At 39.6% G+C, this 20108-nt stretch overlaps 1 protein-coding gene across 1 annotated transcript in view; it reads right to left on the reverse strand.

Annotated features, from left to right (window-relative positions):
- The window catches only part of TESMIN (testis expressed metallothionein like protein), a 31737-nt gene that overhangs the window by 5717 nt on the left and 5912 nt on the right, over positions 1 to 20108 (reverse strand). Inside the window, exons 9-11 of the mRNA XM_081341375.1 lie at positions 3373 to 3449; positions 1682 to 1755; positions 42 to 113 (exon numbers count right to left, since the gene is read on the reverse strand). Of these exons, the coding sequence (XP_081197501.1) occupies positions 42 to 113; positions 1682 to 1755; positions 3373 to 3449 (223 nt within the window). The remainder of the gene's footprint in view (positions 1 to 41; positions 114 to 1681; positions 1756 to 3372; positions 3450 to 20108) is intronic.

Below are 20108 nucleotides of genomic sequence, written 5' to 3' on the forward strand. Positions count from 1 at the left end.
ACATAGCCAATTAATATCTCAGTGACGTTTTGTTTACTTACAGTTTGAGGCATTGTGATTTAGTGCAATTGCATGGCTTCTTTGATTTTGTATCCCAGGAAGCATAAGGAAACCTAAACAAACACATGTCGCATCTAAACTATTATGAAGCATTTATGGAATAGTGCATATTAGAAAGATGAAACCCACATAGCAGTAAGGTAACAAGAAAAATATAATTGTTTCATTTCCATTTCTTCATTTAGTTTCTCCTTTTGGTATCCATGAATTCTATGTTTTTGGTAGAATAATTAAATTATAAGCAAAAATGTTTATTATTTAATGATGTTTAAACTGTATACTTTGCATTTTTATTGAATTATCTAACAATTTCACAACAGATTGTATTATATGGGGAAAGTGCCCAAATATATTTAGTTCCAATGTATACAGTATCCTCACTGTTGATTATGCAACAATATGAATCCTAAAATGAATTTTCCTTGCAAAAGTTAACAAAGTATCTCAAAATGTAACTTTTTGCTCACTTGACTGAAATAAAATATATCAAATTAGAATCTGTGTGCTGGCATCAATAAAATATATGTACTATATAAAAATACTTTGTTTATTGAAAACAACTGTAAACAATAGGTTTTTCAGTCTGCAGAGATAATTACCGTATTTTTCGGACCATAAGATGCACTTTTCCCCTCCCAAAAGTGGGTGGAAAAACGAGGTGCGTCTTATGGTCCGAAGGTAAGTGAAAACACTGGTCTCCCGTTCAGTCAGCGCAGTCCATCAGCTCCTTTGGAGAGACTTGATTGAATGAAGACATGGAATTCTCCGCCCCGCCCCTGTGATTGGTCGGCAGGGGAGGAAATACGGACGTGCCTGCCATGCCTTCTGACTGCCTCCCCCTCCCTGCGCGCGCACATTTTCTTTCTTTTACCTCGCTGCTAAAGAAAGTTTTTGCTAAACTAAACCTCATAGGCAAAGCCGTGAGGAGTTGTCCCTGCAGGTTTCTCTGCGAAGTTTATTGGAAGTGATTTCCCATTTGCAAGATAATACTGCTAATTGTTTGAAATTGCTTCGGCATCTTAGAAAACCTATTCAGGGAAAAGAAACTACCGGTACCTACCTTTCTTTCTTTCTCTCTTTCTTCCTCCCTCCCTCCTTTCTTTCTTCTTTCCTTCTCTTCCTTCCTTCCCTCTTTCTTCCTTCCTTCTCCCTTCCTTCCTTCCTTCCTTCTCTCTCTCTCTCCCTTGCTCCCTCCCTCCATCCTCCCTCCTTTCTTTCTTCCTTCCTTCTCTCTCCTTTCTTTTTCTTTCTCTTTCTTTCTCTTTCTTTCTTTCTTTCTTTCTTTCTTTCTTTCTTTCTTTCTTTCTTTCTTTCTTTCTTTCTTTCTTTCTTTCTTTCTTTCTTTCTTTCTTTCTTTCTTTCTTTCTCTCTCTATCTCTCTTTCTTCCTTCCTCCCTCTCTCCTTCCTTCCTTCCTTCCTTCCTTCTCTCTCTCTCTCTCCCCTCCTTCCTTCTTAGTATACCGGTACTATTTGGTTCAGAATATTTTTTTTCTTGTTTTCCTGCTCTAAAAACTGGGTGTGTCTTATGGTCAGGTGCATCTTATGGTCCGAAAAATACGGTATATAAATGTCTATTTCATACAATGATGCCAGGAATGTATGCATTTTTACTATTCTTACCCAACTAAAGTTAGTTTTGTTGGCTCCTGAAGAGTCAGATCTGAACTGCTTGTATGTATGGATCCATTATCAGGCTGCTCAAAATAAAATCCAAACATTCTATTTGCATATTATCATACATTTACACACTTTATAATATTACTATCAAACATGAATAGTCTTAGAGAACATCATTTGAAAGAACTGATACTTTAAATCATTGCCTTCATAACAGACTGTCTTCTATTACTACATATTGCACATTGTTGATTAGGAGCAGCTCCAGGTTGTTGAGCAGAACCCCAGAGAGCAAAAAGATTATCTGCATATGCTATTCAATACTACAAATGTTGGAAATGTTTGAAACAGTGAAAAAATGAATAGGTGAAACAAAAGAAATTATAGCAATGTACAGAGGGTTTGAATAAAAAGAGAAGGGAAGGAAGCAATAGACAGAGAAACATGAGAAGTGTATTTGGGTGAGAGTTGGAAGAGAAAAATTAATTGATACATATGTTGTAATTAAAACAAGTAATGAATGATGATGAAATGAGAAATGAAAAAGACAGCATAAAAAAGAGCAAAGCCAAAGGAATGAGAGACTAGGTCAGGGATGTCAAACCTAATTTCATTGAGGGCCGCATCAGCATTGTGGTTGCCCTCAGGGGGCCGAGTGGGTATGGCCTGGGTGGGCGTGGCCTACTGGGTGGGTGTGGCTAGAGTGCGTATGGCCTACTGGGTGGGCGTGGCCAGCTCTACATCGTTCGCATCAAGGGTGCCTATGGGGGCCTGGGCAGGAGTGGGGGAGATCTGAGGGTCTCTGGCAGGAGGAGGGTCTCTGGGCCAGGGCCAAGTCAGTGGGGGCTGTTCCCTCACTGTTTCCAGGATGGCTTCGCGGGCCACATGAAACCACTTCGCGGGCCGGATCCGGCCCCCGGGCCTTGTGTTTGACATGTCTGGACTAGGTAGATAATAATTAGGTAAAGAGTAAGGATTAGAGCTGGCTCTGTATTAAGATAAATGACATGGTTGCTATTAGCCTGGCAAAATAAAATAAAATAAAATAGTAATAGAGCATCATAAATATCTTGGAAGATATTGGGTGGTAAGGGGATGGTATTTTTACTTTTTGGGAGGGCAGAGCCAGGTATCTCAGAAAGATTACCCTGCTTCACCTAAGGTTATTGGCTGGAGATATCCATTCAGGTGAAGGGAAGGATACTCACTCTGTTAAACAGGGTGGGTCAGAAAAATCTCCAAACATTTTGTTGCTCAAGTACAAAATATTATTTCTACTATGACAGACCCTATACTTTTTCTGTACTCTAGCGGTTTTCAGCAGGGAAACTTTTCCCCCCAAGTGCAAATAAATTAAGAAATTATTTTATTCAGTTTCATGAAACATGATCATTGCCTCAATGTATCCTCACCCTGCAGAGGTAATTGAAAGCTCCACACAAGGGATGCCAGCCCTTTCTTTAATATATGAATTTTTTTTATTTATCCACACAAATTTAGAAACTGCTGGACTCCAAACAATTCTGGGTGGCTTACAGTTATCAGCATGGAAAGAAAAAACAGTTCATTGCATTATTAAGCCTTCTGCAGAGAAAGCCTACAATAAAATCATAGAAATAATAAGCATAGATCTAGTATAAGATTGTAAGATTAAAAATACTGAGTTGGGAGGAAAAGGGAAAAAATATACTTACCTCTTCAGCACAGGTATTCAGTTTACCTGCAACTGGCAAAAACTGCCCAAGTACAGATGTTACCGAGTTGCTTGCATCTAATAAGAAAGTGCTTATTGAATGACAATTGGTGCAACAATATCTTCAGTACATATCTGGGTAACATATCTAGATAACTAAGAATGAAGATTTTTGTTACAAAAAGCAACACTTAATATTTATTGTGATATATTTATTTCTGAAATAGAATGATATCCTTTAAAAGGATATGTATCTTACTCCTCTGATAGGCAGAAATATGCTAATAAATCTAGAAATGCCTTTCCTAGTGGAGGAACAATATACTTCCAAATTCAGATGCCAAATAGCAACAAATAAATGTAGGCAGAAAACTGAAAAACTTGTTCCTATCTGTGAAACAAAACTAGAGATCAGACTGAAAGAAAATAGGGAAAGGGCAAACAAAATAAATGTCAATATTACAAAATAGACAGGCTGCTTATTGGTAATTGAAGTGCTTCAAGTGGTTGTATATTCCCACAAATGAACTTGCATGCCTACATATTGTATCTCTGACAATGTTCCATGCATGAGGGATTATTACTATTATGATAATTTCTTGCAGTCAGTCAGACTGGATTTGGCATTTTTGTCTACTTATTAAGTCCTTTCCAAGGATCTGGGATAGGCAGATGTTGTTTGATGATCTTACATAGGATGTAAGTTGTTCCAAGTAAGACTTGCAATTGACTGGTGGTGATTTTATCAATGATGATGATGTTCCAGATGTTGTTGTTGTTATTGTCTCCATTTCCCTCTATATATTCAAAATATTCCTCACTATTACCTGAAATAGTACATTCTTAAAAAAAATAGTGATATCTCTATAGAAATGGAAAGAAGATTATTTGAATGCAGAGATGACAACTTAAATAACTTCAGGTTTAAATAAACATTCATGATGTTTTTTTTCATAATTTCTATGCATCATGAAAATGGGAAAGTAGCAAGTTATATTTACTGGGGGTGAGTCAGGCAGTTGGATACTGTACTGAAGAAAGTATAGCTCTACTAAAGCTTATAGCTATCTGAGATTGTGCATCTTATTTATAGTGAGTGATGAACAAGATATTTGAGAAAGAATATCAGCTTTTGTCTGATACAGGTCTTCCTAGAATGTGATCAGACTCCATTCTAGTAAATGTTTTCAGATTCTCAATGGTAAACACAAGTGTGTTAGCTGTTATGCAGTAAATATAGTGCCTGAGTAGTGGTGGTGATGGTGGTAAATACAAACCCAGTAAAATAGCTGAGTACATCAATGTTAAGATAATGCAGTGAAATCTTTATTCGTTTCAAAGGTGGTGAGATCAAGGTAAAAGCATGGTCTGAATAACATGAAATTTCATATCACTTTCAGTAAGAATGTAACATTTACATGGAATATGAAACTTACTGTATCTATAAAAAGAGAGAAATGGATGAAATAAATGATCCTCACTGTTCCCAAGACAGTTTTTTCTCACTGACGTGATAGTCCAAAGGAATATAACCTTCAAAGACAGTAGATGAAACAGTAAAGTAGTAAGAATCACTTTTGCCATCAAAGCAGAAAGTATCACAGAGACCAAGAAGGAACAATGGATATACGTGCAAAATCTTAAGGAATTTATGAAGGAATCTTGTAAGATGCTATGAAAAAATTGAAAATCTCTACAACAGAAGTTGCAGAACAAAGATGGTGAAAAAAGGCTAATCTCACGGCATAAAGAGAAAGCAGAATCTTGACAAACTAACTCTGCATGAATTATTTTTAATATTGTACAAAAATGTACTGTCTATCAGTTCATTGAAGTAGGGACCACTTTTTTGGTGGAAAGATTCTGTACAGTATGTTAAGGGGAGAGGGAAATCACAGAGAAATTAGTTTCTGTGACTTCAGATATAGAATTTAGATATCAAGCATGGCACTGATGAATGAGAAATACAATGCAAGAGTGGGGAATTCTTTCAGATATTTATACAAAAGTCCAGAGTGCTCAAGACATGAAACATATAATAAACAAGCGTATTCAATCATTTTTGAACTAGAACTACAAATAATTAGTTGCATTTATAACAGACTACAGTATCTAATATTTTGGAGATACAGTTACTGCATGGCCAATATCATAAAAACTCAAAAGACCCTGTAACCCCTTAATTCAGGGTAGAGTTGGGGTGACTGGACGAAGCTGAGTGTTTACTGGCCGGATGCCCTTTCTGATGCCACACAGAGTTCACAGCACATATTTTTTATTTCGCCCTAGGAGAGAAACATCTACCCCTACTTAGGATTGCTCTCTCAGCCTTTCCAGTAAGAAGTAAGCGTCTTCACCACTAGGTCACTCTGCCACTCGCATTCCATGACCAATACTATAACAGATTGTAAAGCCTTGGGAATGATAAACAAAAGCACTCAAAACTGAAAATGATGGTCTCCCATTGTAAACTGCTGATATTTTTAATTGAACAGACAGTTAGATGGTATCAGTGCTGTATTGGGAGCTAGCTTTTGCCAGAGCTGGAGAGTGAAGATTCTAAGTAGGCAAGTATCACTGACAGCAGAGTGTGGGAAATAGTTTATAGTTAATCTGAAAAATATAGAAAGAATGACAATTTTGAATCCAAGAGAATATAAGGCTGATAATCATCATATCCTAGAACTGCGGTGGCGAACCTATGGGATGCGTGGGCATGCGTGCCGTCACCCCAGTCCAAGGCCTTAAGTCCCGTCCATGCGCAACCTGCATCAAAATCTCCCTGGGAAAGTGGCTTTTTAAGCCGGGTTTTATAAACCTTTTCGTTTTAGGCTTCCGCCGCCATGTTCAAAAAAACAAAAACAAAAACAAAACAACAACAACAAAAAACCTTCAATCAATTTCAACTTCTTGCGGGAAAAAAAAAGATCTTGCAAAGTTGTAATTGATTGTTTGAACTTTATTTTTAGTCCCACACAGCGGCGGAGGATGTGACGCGTCAGAGCTGGAAAGAAGGTGTCGTGGGGGATGGGGGGAGCACGGTGCTCCATGTGGGGTGGGGCAGGGCCTGTGCATGGGGTAGAGAAGCAATGTGGCGGTGCTAGCATGGTGGTAGACCAGTTGCTTTCTTCCCCCTGCCAGACACCTGCCGAAGCCGTAAAAGAAAAGTTTCATCAGGCTTTCTAACTTCTCACGAGATCTGAGAAGCAAACAAAGACTGAGAAACAAATGGAGAAACGGAATGTAGCTGAAAGTCAGGTTAGTAAAAAAAAACGCTTGGGGAAGGCGAGGGCATCTGGGTGGGGGCAGAAACCTTACCGTGCAGGGGGCAGGAGGGTGGGGCACATGCCCTTCCCATGCCAGGCCAGCCCCTGCAGCCCTGGGGCAGCTGTGCTAGGCGGTGGTGGGCAGGGCTGTTCTGTTCCAGCCTAGGACTGGCCCTGTTTGTGTGTCAGGGACAACCCCTTTTTCCTTTTAACAATCAATAGGCTGGAAAAAACCCAACCCAAATTTATTTACAGTTCTAAATAATAAAGTCTTTCAAACAAAAAAGCAACAGAATATTTTCTTCAACCAAAAATACATGATTCAAAACATCCAACAAGAGTCAAACAAGAGTCAAACAGATTAGCAAGAACAGACCAGGATTCTCTTTGAATGTCTCCGAATGGTTGCCTTCAGCAACCAGCACCGCCCACACCTTCCCCTTTTATTATCTGTCCCAAAGCGTGGCTTCTCAATGCCTTCTCCTCCTTTCACTGAGTTGCCTCATTGATTTACTCTGCTCTGCTGGATTGCCTTCTGCTTCTAGTGTCTCTGAACAGATTCAGCTCTGACTCCTCTGAGTCCGACACCTCCTCCTCACACAGCTGAGCCTCATGAGGAACATGACTGGAGGGGCTAGGCTGAGAGTCCTGCAGTGCATCAGAGCCTCCCTCCAACACCAAAGGCTCTCCAAACCCCTCCTCCTCCTCCTCCTCAGACTCAACTGCTGGGAGCACAGGCTGACACTGAAGTACAACAAGGGCATTGAGGTGGGGGCTGGCAGGCCGACCAAAGCAGCAGGTGGATCGCCGGAGACTTGGGGAGGGAGGATGCTGAAGCGTGCAAGGAAACAAAGGAAGTTTTTTTTGGGGGAAAAAGTCAATCAATCAATTCCAACTTTGTGATCTTTCACGAGAAGTTGGAATTGATTGACCTTTTTTCCCCCCCAAAAGACTTCCTTTGTCCTTGCAAGTGGCGGTGGTGGATTGTGAAGAAGAAACAGCACTGGGCTGGGAGTCAGGTAAGGAAAGAAAGGCAATTTCTGGGGGGAGCGAGGATTTCTTTCCTTACCTGCCCCATGTGTTCTGAGACTGCTTTCCGCTCAACCGCGTTGCTCTTGCCAATGGCCCAACTGCCCACTTCAGCACCCTCCTTCCCTGAGGCTCTGGCGATCCATCTGCTGCTTTGGTGGCTCTGTAAGCAGAGCTGTGAAGTTCTCTGTCAGAGAAGAGAACTTCGCAACTCTGCCTACAGAGCCACCAAAGCTGTAGCTGAATGGGCAGGTGAGAGGGGAACCTGCCCCACTTGTTCCATGGCTGCTTTCGGCCGAGCCGCATTGCAGCGGCATTGGGTGCAATACGCAAGGTGGCAAACAGCCACACCATGCCGAAACCAGCTGTTTGCTGCCTCCTGCGCAATGCCAGTGCCATGAGGCCGCGCAACAAGCCAGGCGGTGGTAAGAAACTGGTATACTGGATCTCCCCTCCCCTACTCCACCTCCTGTTGGAGGGCTGGCCTGGTATTCGCAGAGGGCTGCGGAGCTTCAGAGTGCGCTGGTCAAGGGGCCGGCAGACTGTGGCTGCTGACAGATATAGTTGGACCCCATGCGCTCGCTGTGTGCGGGGGCCGATGTTGTCAGGCAGCAGCCAACCCAGTCCCTGCCTGGTCTTGCCTCACCCCACAGGACGAACCTCCTGCCCACTGTCCCATCTGCCAGAGACCCCCTGGATCTCCCCCAAACCTGCCTGGCCACCACAGCCGTCCTTCCCCACAAGCAACATCGAGGTGGCCATGCCCATCCCGGCCATGCCCACCCACTGGGCCACGCCCATCCGGCACCCGACAATAAAATGTTCGCCATCACTGTCCTAGAACCTATCAACTGCTAATAATGGGTTCAGTTTTTGGATTTTAATAATAAGTCCATCTACTAAGTCCTTGCTGTGTTGAGTCCCTGAAAAGCTTTTCAATAATTAGCTATTCTTGCTTTGAAATCTTACTTGCCATATTATCAAAATTCAAAATTTTAAAAATCCAAAATACATTTGACTATATTCAGCTTTGGTTTCTTTCAAAATCAAGAATCAACCATTATCATTTCAACCAGCAAATATTCCTAATATTTCCATGTTATCTACTAACTATCTGTATTAGTATCAAAGATAGCCGTTTCTCTTCTGCATCCCTTTACCATTTCCATGAGAAAGCTTTCAGCAATCAAACTGTGAATTTCCTGAAGGATCAGAATTGGAAGTGTTTGCTTTCCAACAGGTGCCAGGTAATTAAAGTGACTACTTGATATATTAGGAAGCAAAAAATAAATACTACTTTGACATGGGCCCTGGGTATATCTATTGTAGATCCATGGTCAGCTGGTTGCATAATTAGTGCCCCTAGGCCTCTTATGCTCAGCAACATTGCCCCAGAAATTGCCAACCTGCTGTCATGTTTCTTGGTGGCTGTTACTTTTGAGCTGATGCCAGGCTGCTTTAATGTATTTTTTTAATTAAAATTTTTAAACAAGAAGATAAAAGATAACACAAATTCATCTAAAGGAAAAAAAAGAAATAAAAGAAAAAGCAAAAATAAAAAGATTAAAAACAGTAAAGAAAGAAAAAAGTAAAAAGAGGTAGCTTCCAATATTCTTCACGGTTATAAGTACAAATATATTTTAACCTCTCTCTGTAAAGTTACATCATATTACTCTTCTTTCTTGAGTTGGTGTTGGGCTTTATAAGCAAGACTAGCAAGGTTCAGCTTCAGAAAATGAGCCAAGAGTTAGGACTACCTCTTCCCTGGGAAAGATGGGAGGGTAGCGATCAGAAAAACCAGATCTGATTGCCCTACTCTGAAAGGATTTTTGCCAGCAGGGAATAGGAAAGGCCAATCAAGCAAGATCAGTTTTTCAGTGAAAGAAAAGAAAAGAAAAGAAGAATAACGCCAGGCAAGTAGAGATAAGAAAAAGACCAAAACAAGGAGAGATCTATCGCTCTGTGCATAAAGGAAAGATGAAAATGGAAAGCAGGATGGGTTTCTTAATTTAATCATTCTAGATATGCTTTTGAAAAAAAAATTACACATCAGCTCAATAATAAAACTAAACACTGATGTATTAGTTAAAGAAAAATATCCAAGTGATCAAGGTAGAATAACTATTTTGTAGCTCTATTTTGCAAGCGATGGGTCGGACACGACTTCGCAACTAACAACAACAACATTTTGCAAGCAGCTGTTCCACAGTATTTTTTTTAATACAATGCATTTATGTTTCATGTCATACTGTGACACTTTTCATTTTTGATTCAATTTTTGTATTAATATATGGAAATACTTTAGTGTTATGACCCTCAGAATAATATACTAGTACTCATGTGATATTGACTGTGAATCTAAGATCTTTGCAATAATGAAAAAACTGATCCAAATCCTCCTCCTTTCTTTTTTCTTCCTTGTCTTCTTTAAATGTAGGAGAAACTTTATGAGAAAGATACATAGACATTGGAAGATTATTTCTGCACAATGTGCTTAAATTGGTAGTTGCAAGAAAAAAGGCAAGGTCAAAAATATTCTGAGGAAACAACAGCAGAATGCTCTGACTTGAGAGGAGCATAAGGTACAGATTCTGTAAAGTTTCACATGAGGGAATGATGACTTGACAGTAACAACGTGATTATTATTTCTCTTTCATGAGGGGAGAAATTTGCGCTCCAATGTGAATTATAAATTACCTAAGTGTCAAATTCAGCATAAAGAAAGTTTCCTTCCATTTTTGATGGATGACAGAGAATATAGCCTTGTTATTGCCCATTTCCTGTACCTTCCATGACAAATATATCTCCCAGTTCTGTTGGACCTTATTAGCAGAAAGGAGACAGAAAAAATAATTCTCATTCAGGTAGAGAAATTGCTCCCACATGGGAGACCTGGCATCATAATCAGTAAGCTGCTCAACCCCTTTTCTTTTTCAAATCAATTTCAGAATTCTGATTCCTCAGTCAGAAGGTAGCATCACTCACTGTGGCAATAAGATTTAAAAATAGTTCATTAACAGAAAGCTAAAAGCATCCACAGAACCTGATAAGTTTCATGAAAATGAAATGACTGCAGTGCTAATGCACATATACAACACATAGAACTTTAGTCACAATGCTCATTTTGTCATTTGTCCATTGTCTCTTTATAGATAACCATGGGAAAGGAGAGTAGCTATTTCTTTAATAAACATCTGAAAAAGAGACAAATTGCAAGCAAATACCAATTTTCTGTCATAGAAGGAGAAACAAAATTGAAAAATAGTTTGACAACCCCTCCTCCTCCAGGGAAGATATTTCCAGCTTCACTGACATATCACTGCCTATTGGATCAGGCAGAAAATGCAGAAAGAAGTTTCCCCATTGCAGGAAAAATAGGCATACTGTACAATGATACATAGTTTTTGCAATATGAACCTGTATTCATTTTTGTGTAGAAAACATAAAAACTATGAATGCAGAGATACATGGTAGTGTAACACTTTGTAAAAGAAAGGAAATACTGCTTCCTTTTTGAGAGAGGAAAGCTCTCAGAGGAGAGCACGTTGACTAGAAAATGGCCATCACCTGTGCTGCTATTCTCTTCTCTTTAAGCCCTCTCCAAAGTCAGCAAAGTTGACTATAAAAGCCTGGGCTCAGAGAGAGAGAGAGAGTGTGTGTGTGTTTGTAAAGCAGTCAGACATAATTTTCTCTAGCAGTATTTGGGAGCAGGAATAGTAGAACTCGTAATGAATAGTAGTTGCAGTAGTAGGACTTGCAAGTAATAGCTGTAGCAATGGGGGAAAGTGTAGTGGTGAGTAGTAGATAAATAAATAAATTGGAATGCTTGTCCATGTTGTCTAGGAACCTAGGTGTTGTGTTGGCTCTTTTGTGTCTTGAGCCCACAGAATTGGATATAATTAAAAGAACCTGTGACACATGTTGTGGTGGGATATCCATAAATAGGTGGGGATGGCAACCACACAACTGGGGGCTCAATTCAAGTTCACTGTACACTCTATGAAAAGGAAGCAAATATTAGCTATAAAAGGGAGTTTGGCCTTTGCGGAATTCAAACTTTGCAAATAATAGCCAACATCTCTTACCAGAACCTACACCACATACATAGATGAGGAAAAGAGAAAAGGTTCCTTAGAGACTACTACTTTGGTAGAGACAGGTATCCACCCTATGTCTGGAGTTAAACCAAAGAAGGTAGACGAGCCAGAAAGGGGACTAGGCTCAAATAACTTGGACCAAATACATCACAGAAATGTTAAAGCAACAGCAACAGCTTTAATTAATTAAACAAGAAGAGCAGCTGTGGAGGAAGACAGAAACGAAAGATAGGCTACAATGGAAAAAGAATGAAAGAGGCAAGAGAATTTAGGGGCTCATATATTTACTTAAAGGGGTCCAGTCACCAGAAGGGGCACAATCACCTCTTAAGTTTTTCAGAATGCATAGAGAGGAGATGGTCCCAAAGAAATAAAAATCCCTAAGATGTCAGAAGTTCTAACATAAAAGCATATTTTGTCATGTTTGAAAGAGTTGCTAGTCCCATTTTTAAGAGGAAAGGCTTTGAGAGCTTATACTAATTTTGCAACAAGAGAAGTAATGGATTACTCCCATGTCCAAGAGATAATCCTATACAGGTTTATATAACTCCCAGAGGTTTAGGGGCTACACATATGACAAGCATGAAGGGATTCATTAATTGTGCATAAGATTGAAGATTTAGACAGGAAATGGTTGAGGTCAGATGAAAAGAGCAAAGAAAAAGTGGCAGAAGAAGTAATTTTAGAACAGTTTCTACAGGTACAGTACTGTCTACCAAAGTGTGGTTTTGGGTGCAAATCACAACCCAGAAACAGGTCAAAGGGCAGTAGAATTGGCTGAGGAACATATGGCAACAAAATGGTCAGAGGATGTCAGAAAAATAGATACAGAGGAGAAAGGAAAGCCTGTTCAAGAAAGAAACCTAAAGGTTTATAAGTGGTAGACAAATGAAGAATAATGTGAGACATATTGTAGATCTATTGGAATTCTTGGAAAGAAATAATCAGGTCTCCGCAGCGCTGATCTTTTTGGATGCTGAAAAAGCCTTTGATCAATTGGACTGGCAATTTTTGTTGAAAGTATTGGAGAAAATGGAATTTGGGGAAAATAATTTACAACCTATTAGGGCAATGTATCAGAAGCAAACAGCTCGTATAATAGTAAACAATAGTTTGACAGAAATATGTAATATTGAAAAGGGTACAAGACAGGGGTGTCCGTTGTCACCCTTATTGTTCGTTTTAACATTGGAAATATTACTGATTAAAATACGAGATTCAAATAAAATTAGGGGAATTCAAATAAGAGATCAGGATTACAGATTGAGGGCGTTTGCGGACGACCTGGTTATTACAGTAACTCAACCGGTTTATTCAGTTGTGGAATTGATGGAGATAATAATGTTATATGGGAAAGTTTCTGGATTTAAGATAAATACACAAAAAACTAAAATACTGTCTAAGAATATGACTATAGAACAAAAGGCTGCTTTGGAAGAGTTAACGGGATTTGAAATAGTTAAAAAGATTAAATACTTGGGGGTTTATCTGTCAGTTTCAAATGTGAAGTTATATAAGAATAATTATGAAATGTTATGGGGGAAAATACAAAAAGAACTAGATAGTTGGAAAAAAATTACAATTATCTTTACTGGGAAGAATTGCAGCAGTGAAAATGAATGTTTTGCCAAAATTTTTATTTTTGTTTCAAATGATACCTATACTTAAAAAGGATTCAAATTTGGAGGAATGGCAAAAAGGTATTAATAAATTTGTTTGGGCAGGGAAAAAGCCATGAGTTAAATTTAAGATAATGCAAGATACGCGTGAAAGAGGCGGTCTTAAAATGCCTAATTTTAAATTATATTATGAGGCTGCTGCTTTGTCATCGATAAGCGACTGGTTTAATTTAACACAAGGGAGACTTGAGGGTTATGATTTGTTATTTGGTTGGCATGCATATTTATTGTATGATAAGAAGGTGGATAATGTGTTTAAGATACATATACTAAGGTATGCTCTGTTGCGAGTTTGGAAAAAGCATAGACATAAGTTAAATTATAAGATACCATTTGGACAATACCTAAACATGCAATAGAAAATATAAATGTGGGATTTAAACATGATTAGACCACGTACAAGGAAATCTTAAGTTTAGAAAGGAATGTATGGCAATTAAAGCCATATAATATTTTAAAAGAAGAAAAGATTGTACAAACTTGGTTTCAGTATGGGCAGTTACAGGCAAGATGGAAAGAGAACCAGAAAGTTGGTTTTTCGATGATTGATGAAAATTTGGTAAAACAAATTAGAGATCAAGGTCAAGCACATATAAAAAGGATATATAATGCATTGATAGAAACTGATTCAGAAATGGAACTTGTTAAAGATTGTATGATAAAGTGGGCCCAGAATTTTCAAGAAGTTATTACAATGGACACTTGGGAAAAGATCTGGGTTAGAAATGTAAAATTTACGCAGGCCCAAAATTTAAGAATTTTTATAAAATGTTTTATAGGTGGCACTTAGACCCTAAAAAAATTAGCAAGTATGTATCCGAATTGCCAGCCCAAATGTTGGAGGTGTGGTTGCGAGGATGCAACGTATTTTCATATATGGTGGACTTGTAAAAAGGTTAAAGCTTTTTGGATTAAAATTTGGTAGAATATGCAAAAGATGTTTAAGAAAAGGATAAAGTTTTCTCCGCAATTGTTTTTATTGGGTATTATTACAGATAGTACTGTTATAGACACTAAGTTGATGTTGAATCTAATTACTGCAGCAAGACGTTTAGTAGCGCAATATTGGAAGAAGGAGGAACTGCCGACTATAGAAGAGTGGACTTTGAAAGTTTCTAACTTGGCGGAAATGGCAAAGTTTTCAGCATATTTGAAAGAACAATTGCAACAGAGATATATTGTGGAATGGAGAAGATGGATTGAATATATTCAGAATAAATATGGGACTAAAAAGTTTCATTTAGCATTTGAATAAGTAGTGGTTTTATATGATGTATTATTAGTTATTTGTTATCTGTTAGTAATATAATTATGACTATGGAGAGTTAAAGTGCGATAGAATTTAATGTTTTATTTTTGTTGTTAGCATATTTTAGCTTATGTTTGTATTACTATACCCTGTATTCAGCTCTGGGAAGTCAGGGAGGGGGGAGGGGAGGGGAGGGTTGGGGAGAGGGGAGGAGGAGGAGGGAGTTTTTTGTATTTAAAAATGTATTGTAAAACTTTTCAATAAAAAAAAAGAAAGAAACCTAAAGGGATAAAGGCGAAAGAAAGAAGCTTTACCTCCTGCCCAAATAAAAGAGCACTGGGAAGTCAGAGGCCTGTGGTTATTACAACGGTGGGGCTTTTGCCAAAACTAAAAGCCAGAGGAAAAGGAGAATGTCTGCAGTAAGCAAGTATCTCTGGGGAGAAAAATTATAATCCCAGCAAGTTAATGGGGTCACTGTTAGAGGATTAATAGGTACTGGGAGCAGACAAATGTTAATACATTCTCCTTTAGTAAAAAGGCAGCATCTATGGGGAAAGAGCCCCTTGCAAGTATGTTTGGGCAGGTTGAAAAGGTTCCATTGGTTAAAGACAGAGGGAAAGGAACAGGTAACGGTGGGTAGGAGTAATCCTAACTTACCATGTAACCTAATGACTGGAACAGATTTTCCACTTATAGAGGGTTGGACTCAGAAAAAAAGATTCAAGAAGGAGGCTAAGGTACAGCCCAGTCTAAGACAAATAAAAGAATGGAGCAGAAGCAGGAAGTGAAAGAACCTGGGATTTGTCCTAACTATCTTGGTTTCATAGGAGAAATGAGATGTCCTAGAAAGGAAAAGGTTTTATGAAAAGCTGACAAAACCTAGGGGTGAACTCCTAGGGATAGACACTCCTAAATGGGAAATTCACCTAGGACATTACAAAAGAAAAACCCACCAGTAAAACATTGTTGGCTAGCAGCAGAAAAGGAGAGAAACAGGGAAACGATACCCAGATTCTAAGAAAAAGCAGGGTTGCTGTACTGAATAAAGGTTTAATCCCTATATGAAGGAACTACAGATAACAGTTCACCAGGGAATACCGCAAGGTGATTTTGGAACTAGTTCATGAAAATCCATGGTCAGGAATAGGATCACATACAGAATTTTGGATAGCTTTTATTGGCCAGGGGGATCTGTAAAGAAGTGGCCCAGTAGATCCTGCCCTATGTTTCAATTGGTAAAACCAAAAGGGGAATATGATAAAGTTCCTATGGAGAGATTGCCTTTAATCTCTATTCCTTTTTCTAAAACAGCTGTGGATATTGTAGGCCTTTGGCCACAGTTAGTAAATGAGTATATCCTAGGTATCTGTGATCATGCAATTCGGTATCTTGAAGAAGTTCCATTAAGGGATGTGACCAACAAATTAGTTGGTCAAAATCTTTTAAGTAGACTAGGCATACCAAATGAGATCCTTGCAGGTCAAGGATCCAATTTCCAATCAGTGCTGTTTAAATATGTATGTGTAGACCTGGGAATAAAAGTCCTTATCCACAGGCAATTATTATGGAAAGGGTGAACCAGACCTTAAAAACTATGTTCAAGAAATGTGCAGGCGAAGACTCAAAACATTGGTATACATGGCTGCCTTTTCTATCCCTACAGGATAATTCCCCAGGCATTCACAAAATTTAGCTCTTTTGAGTTACTGTATGGGAGACAGCCTTGAAGAGTTTTAGGCATTATTAAGGAATGGTGTGGTATGAAAACTTAGAAGACCCTAAGAAAGTAATCAAATATATATTAATGCAGAGGAACAAGTTAAAAGTCCTAGGACACGTTGCCCAAAAATATTTAGAGAGGCAGCGAAGGCCAGAAAGACACTATGATAAAGATTTAAAGGCAAAGCAATTTAATATAGGAGATCAAGTGCCGTTGTTATTACTTACTAAAGAAAGCAAACAGGTAGGGTTCCCACATAGTAAAGAGAAGAACTGGGCCAGTAAATTATGAACTTGAGCTGGAAAGAAGGAAAAAGAATCAACTATGCCATCCTCCTGAGGAAATGCTGCAATAAAGCTGAATCTGCAATGGCTTTGTTTCTTCTAAAAGAAAGGCATCCAGAATTGTTAAATCAAGCTTGGGAGACAATACTGCAACTACCCCATGGGAAAATACATATTAATTTAGGCCTAGGGACCATCAAAAGAAAGATAGACAAAATGTTGGGACTATAAACATACATTTACCATATAACCAGGTGCAACTACCCTAGCAGAGTGTAGAATAAAAATGGGGAAACCTGACTTATTAGACAGCATCCATATAGGATTCCTGAGCAGTTGAAAGCTGTCTTATAAAATAAAGTAGAAAAGTTGCTCCAGATGGACATTATAGAACCATTTCAAAGTGACCGGCCTTTCCGATTTTATTGGTCCCAAAACCAAATGGAGACATATGAGTATGTGTAGACTTCAGGCAAATAACAGTAAAAAACAGTTTTTTTTTACAAGTTTAATGAGTTACACGCAAAATGCCAATATTCTTTTTTACATGCTTGGGCAGGGGTCGGCAAGCTGAAACAGTGAAAGAGCCACTCGGAACCGGTTCCCTCACAAAAGAAAAAACTGGGAGCCGCAAAAAAGAGTGCGCATGCGCAAAACAAGAGGCTGATCAGCGGCCGGGTGTATGTGTCCTCCCGGGAGCTCTGGCAACTCTGTAAGGCCAGTCCCAAACTTCACAAGTGGAAATTGAGGGAGATTGCCAGGAACACGAGATCAGCATTTCTCAGCCCGCGCTGATCTCGCCCTTCTTGCAGTCTCCTTCTCTGTTTCAGCTTGCTTTCAGCTACTTTTCTTTTGGGGGATCCAGCCTCTGCCTCCCCTTTCTCTCAACAGCTGGATGCCCCGAAAGAAAAGCAGCCGAAGGTAGCAGCTCTACAAGTCTCCGCCAAGAGAATGGGGTGGCGGAGGCTGGATCCCCCGAAAGAAGTCTCTGCTGAGATGAAAGAAAGGGGTGGCAAGCTGCCGAGAGAATGGGGTGGTGGAGCGCTCCGCCGAGAGAATGGGGCGATGGAGGCTTGCCGTTCATTCTCTCAGCGGAGACTTCTTTCGGGGGATCCAGCCTCTGCCGCCCCCTTCTCTCAGCTGCGGCAGAGGCTGGATCCCCCAAAAGAAGTCTTCGCCGAAACGAAAGAATGGGGCGGTGGAGCGCTCTGCCGAGAGAATGGGGCGGTGGAGGCTTGCTGCCCATTCTCTCGGCAGAGATTTCTTTCGGGGGGATCCAGCCTCTGCCACGCCGAGAGAACAGCAAGCCGCCCCATTCTCTCGGCGGAGCGCTCTACCACCCCATTCTCTTGGCGGCTTGCCGCCCTGAAAGAAGTCTCCGCCAAGACGAGAGAACGGGGTGGCAAGCCGCCGAGAGAATGGGGCGGTGGAGCACTCCGCCGACAGAATGGGGCGGCTTGCTGTTCTCTTGGCGCGGTGCGGCAGAGGCTGGATCCCCCGAAAGAAGTCTCTGCCGAGAGAATGGGCGGCAAGCCTCCACCACCCCATTTTCTCAGCGGAGCGCTCCACCGCCCCATTCTCTTGGCGGAGGCTTGCACAGGTGGCAGCGGAGCTGCGCGCGCAGCTCTCCAAACCTCCACCGCCCCGTTTGGAGACTTGCTGCCTTCGTCAAACATGGACGAAGGCAGCAGTTCTGCAAACGGGGCGGTGGAGGTTTGGAGAGCTGCGCACGCAGCTCCCCAAACCTCCACCACCCCATTCTCTCAATGGGACTTTTTTACTCCCACTTTTTTTCCAGAATGGTAGAGGAGGACTGGGATCCGCAGGAGACGGCTTAAAGAGCCGCATGCGGCTCCGGAGCCGCGGGTTGCTGACCCGTGTGCTTGGGTAATACTCTAGGAAAATCTGAAAAGCTGGAGTATTATTGCTACTGTACTTAGCAAATAGATAGCATTATGAATCAGTAATGTGATTTGATGCAAGTTAACCCCCTATATATTGGTATAATAGAAAAAGTTAATAATTTTTTCCTATAAGGCTACGTAAAACACTTATTGTATTTCCTAACATATGCGTGCACAAGCACATTTTCTGAAATATGCGTATTTGTAATAAATTGCATGAAAAAGGCCCTGGCTTATAGAATGTTTTGCTACTAGTTTTTTATTGTGCTCTCTAATGTCCACTACTTGGATTCATTTCACCATTATTTTATATACCTTCTATAACAAGGTACCACACTGAGAGACTAATCTACAAGTTGTTAAGGATGTTTTCTTGTTTATTATTTAATTTATATGGTACCCAATTCATAGCAACTCTGTGCGGCTCCCAATAAAAAGGTAAACAAATTACAAAATGATTAAAAGGACTGAATAAGAAACTAAAAGCTAAGAAGATGGGCGACATGGGGGTGGATATTGTCTCTGTCAACCCCAACAGTCACCCCCAATATAGCAAGCCCATATCGGGGTCCCAGGCTAGCTGGCAGAGCCAGGCTTTCAGATCTAATAAATTAATACCCATTTATTGAAAGTCAGTTATTGGCATATATTATATAAAAATAAAATTTTAAAATGAAACAATATATACTTTCAGGTAGTTTTATGGTGGGGTGAGTAAGGAAAAACTTTAAATGTGTATGTTCAATAGGTTCTTAATACTTATCTTAACAATATTTTTTTCAAAAATCCTGAAATGGTTTATTTTGTTGTTTGCCTTTGTACTTTTCAAAATCAATGATTGCTATGTACAAGATGCAGGTTATTAATGCATATATTTTCATTGTTGATAAAAGAGTGACATCAGGTGGATAGTTTGTGCATAAATAGTTAGGTTTTTTAAGTTTCATCACGGCCTTTCCTCTTCCATAATATATAAATGCATATTTTTAACTCAGTTGAGAAACTTTTTCTTCCCCTACACTGTTACTTCAATTATGGTAACACTGCATTTTCTTGAAACTGAGACTGTTATACGGTAATTTGGAAAATGTAATGGTTTCCTCAGTTTTGTTGCCCTTTAAAAATTGCTATAAATATACAGGCAGGACCAGTATGCAATGATACAATGTCTATATCAAAATGTAATAGAATATATCTAAATAGGAGCATGCATTCTGTGATCCTTTAGATCAGAGACTAGTAAGGAATGTTGGGATTTTTTGGTAAAAAATACCACAGATTCTTAAACATTGAAAAACCAAGAAAGGATAAAGTTTTTAAAGCTGGTCAATGTACTTTAATTTTTTGGGAAGGAATAGATCCACAATGGGTAGGCAGGTAGGTCAATTATATAAAGTGGACATGAGCGGTGGATTTCTGTCTTTCCATATTATTTTGGCTTGAAAAGATTGTACCATAATGTTCAATATATAAATAGCAATAACACTTCATAGTGCTTTACAGCCCTCT

Source organism: Vipera berus (genome assembly GCF_964194415.1).
Source record: "Vipera berus genome assembly, chromosome: 1".
In the NCBI taxonomy this organism is placed as follows: domain Eukaryota; kingdom Metazoa; phylum Chordata; class Lepidosauria; order Squamata; family Viperidae; genus Vipera; species Vipera berus.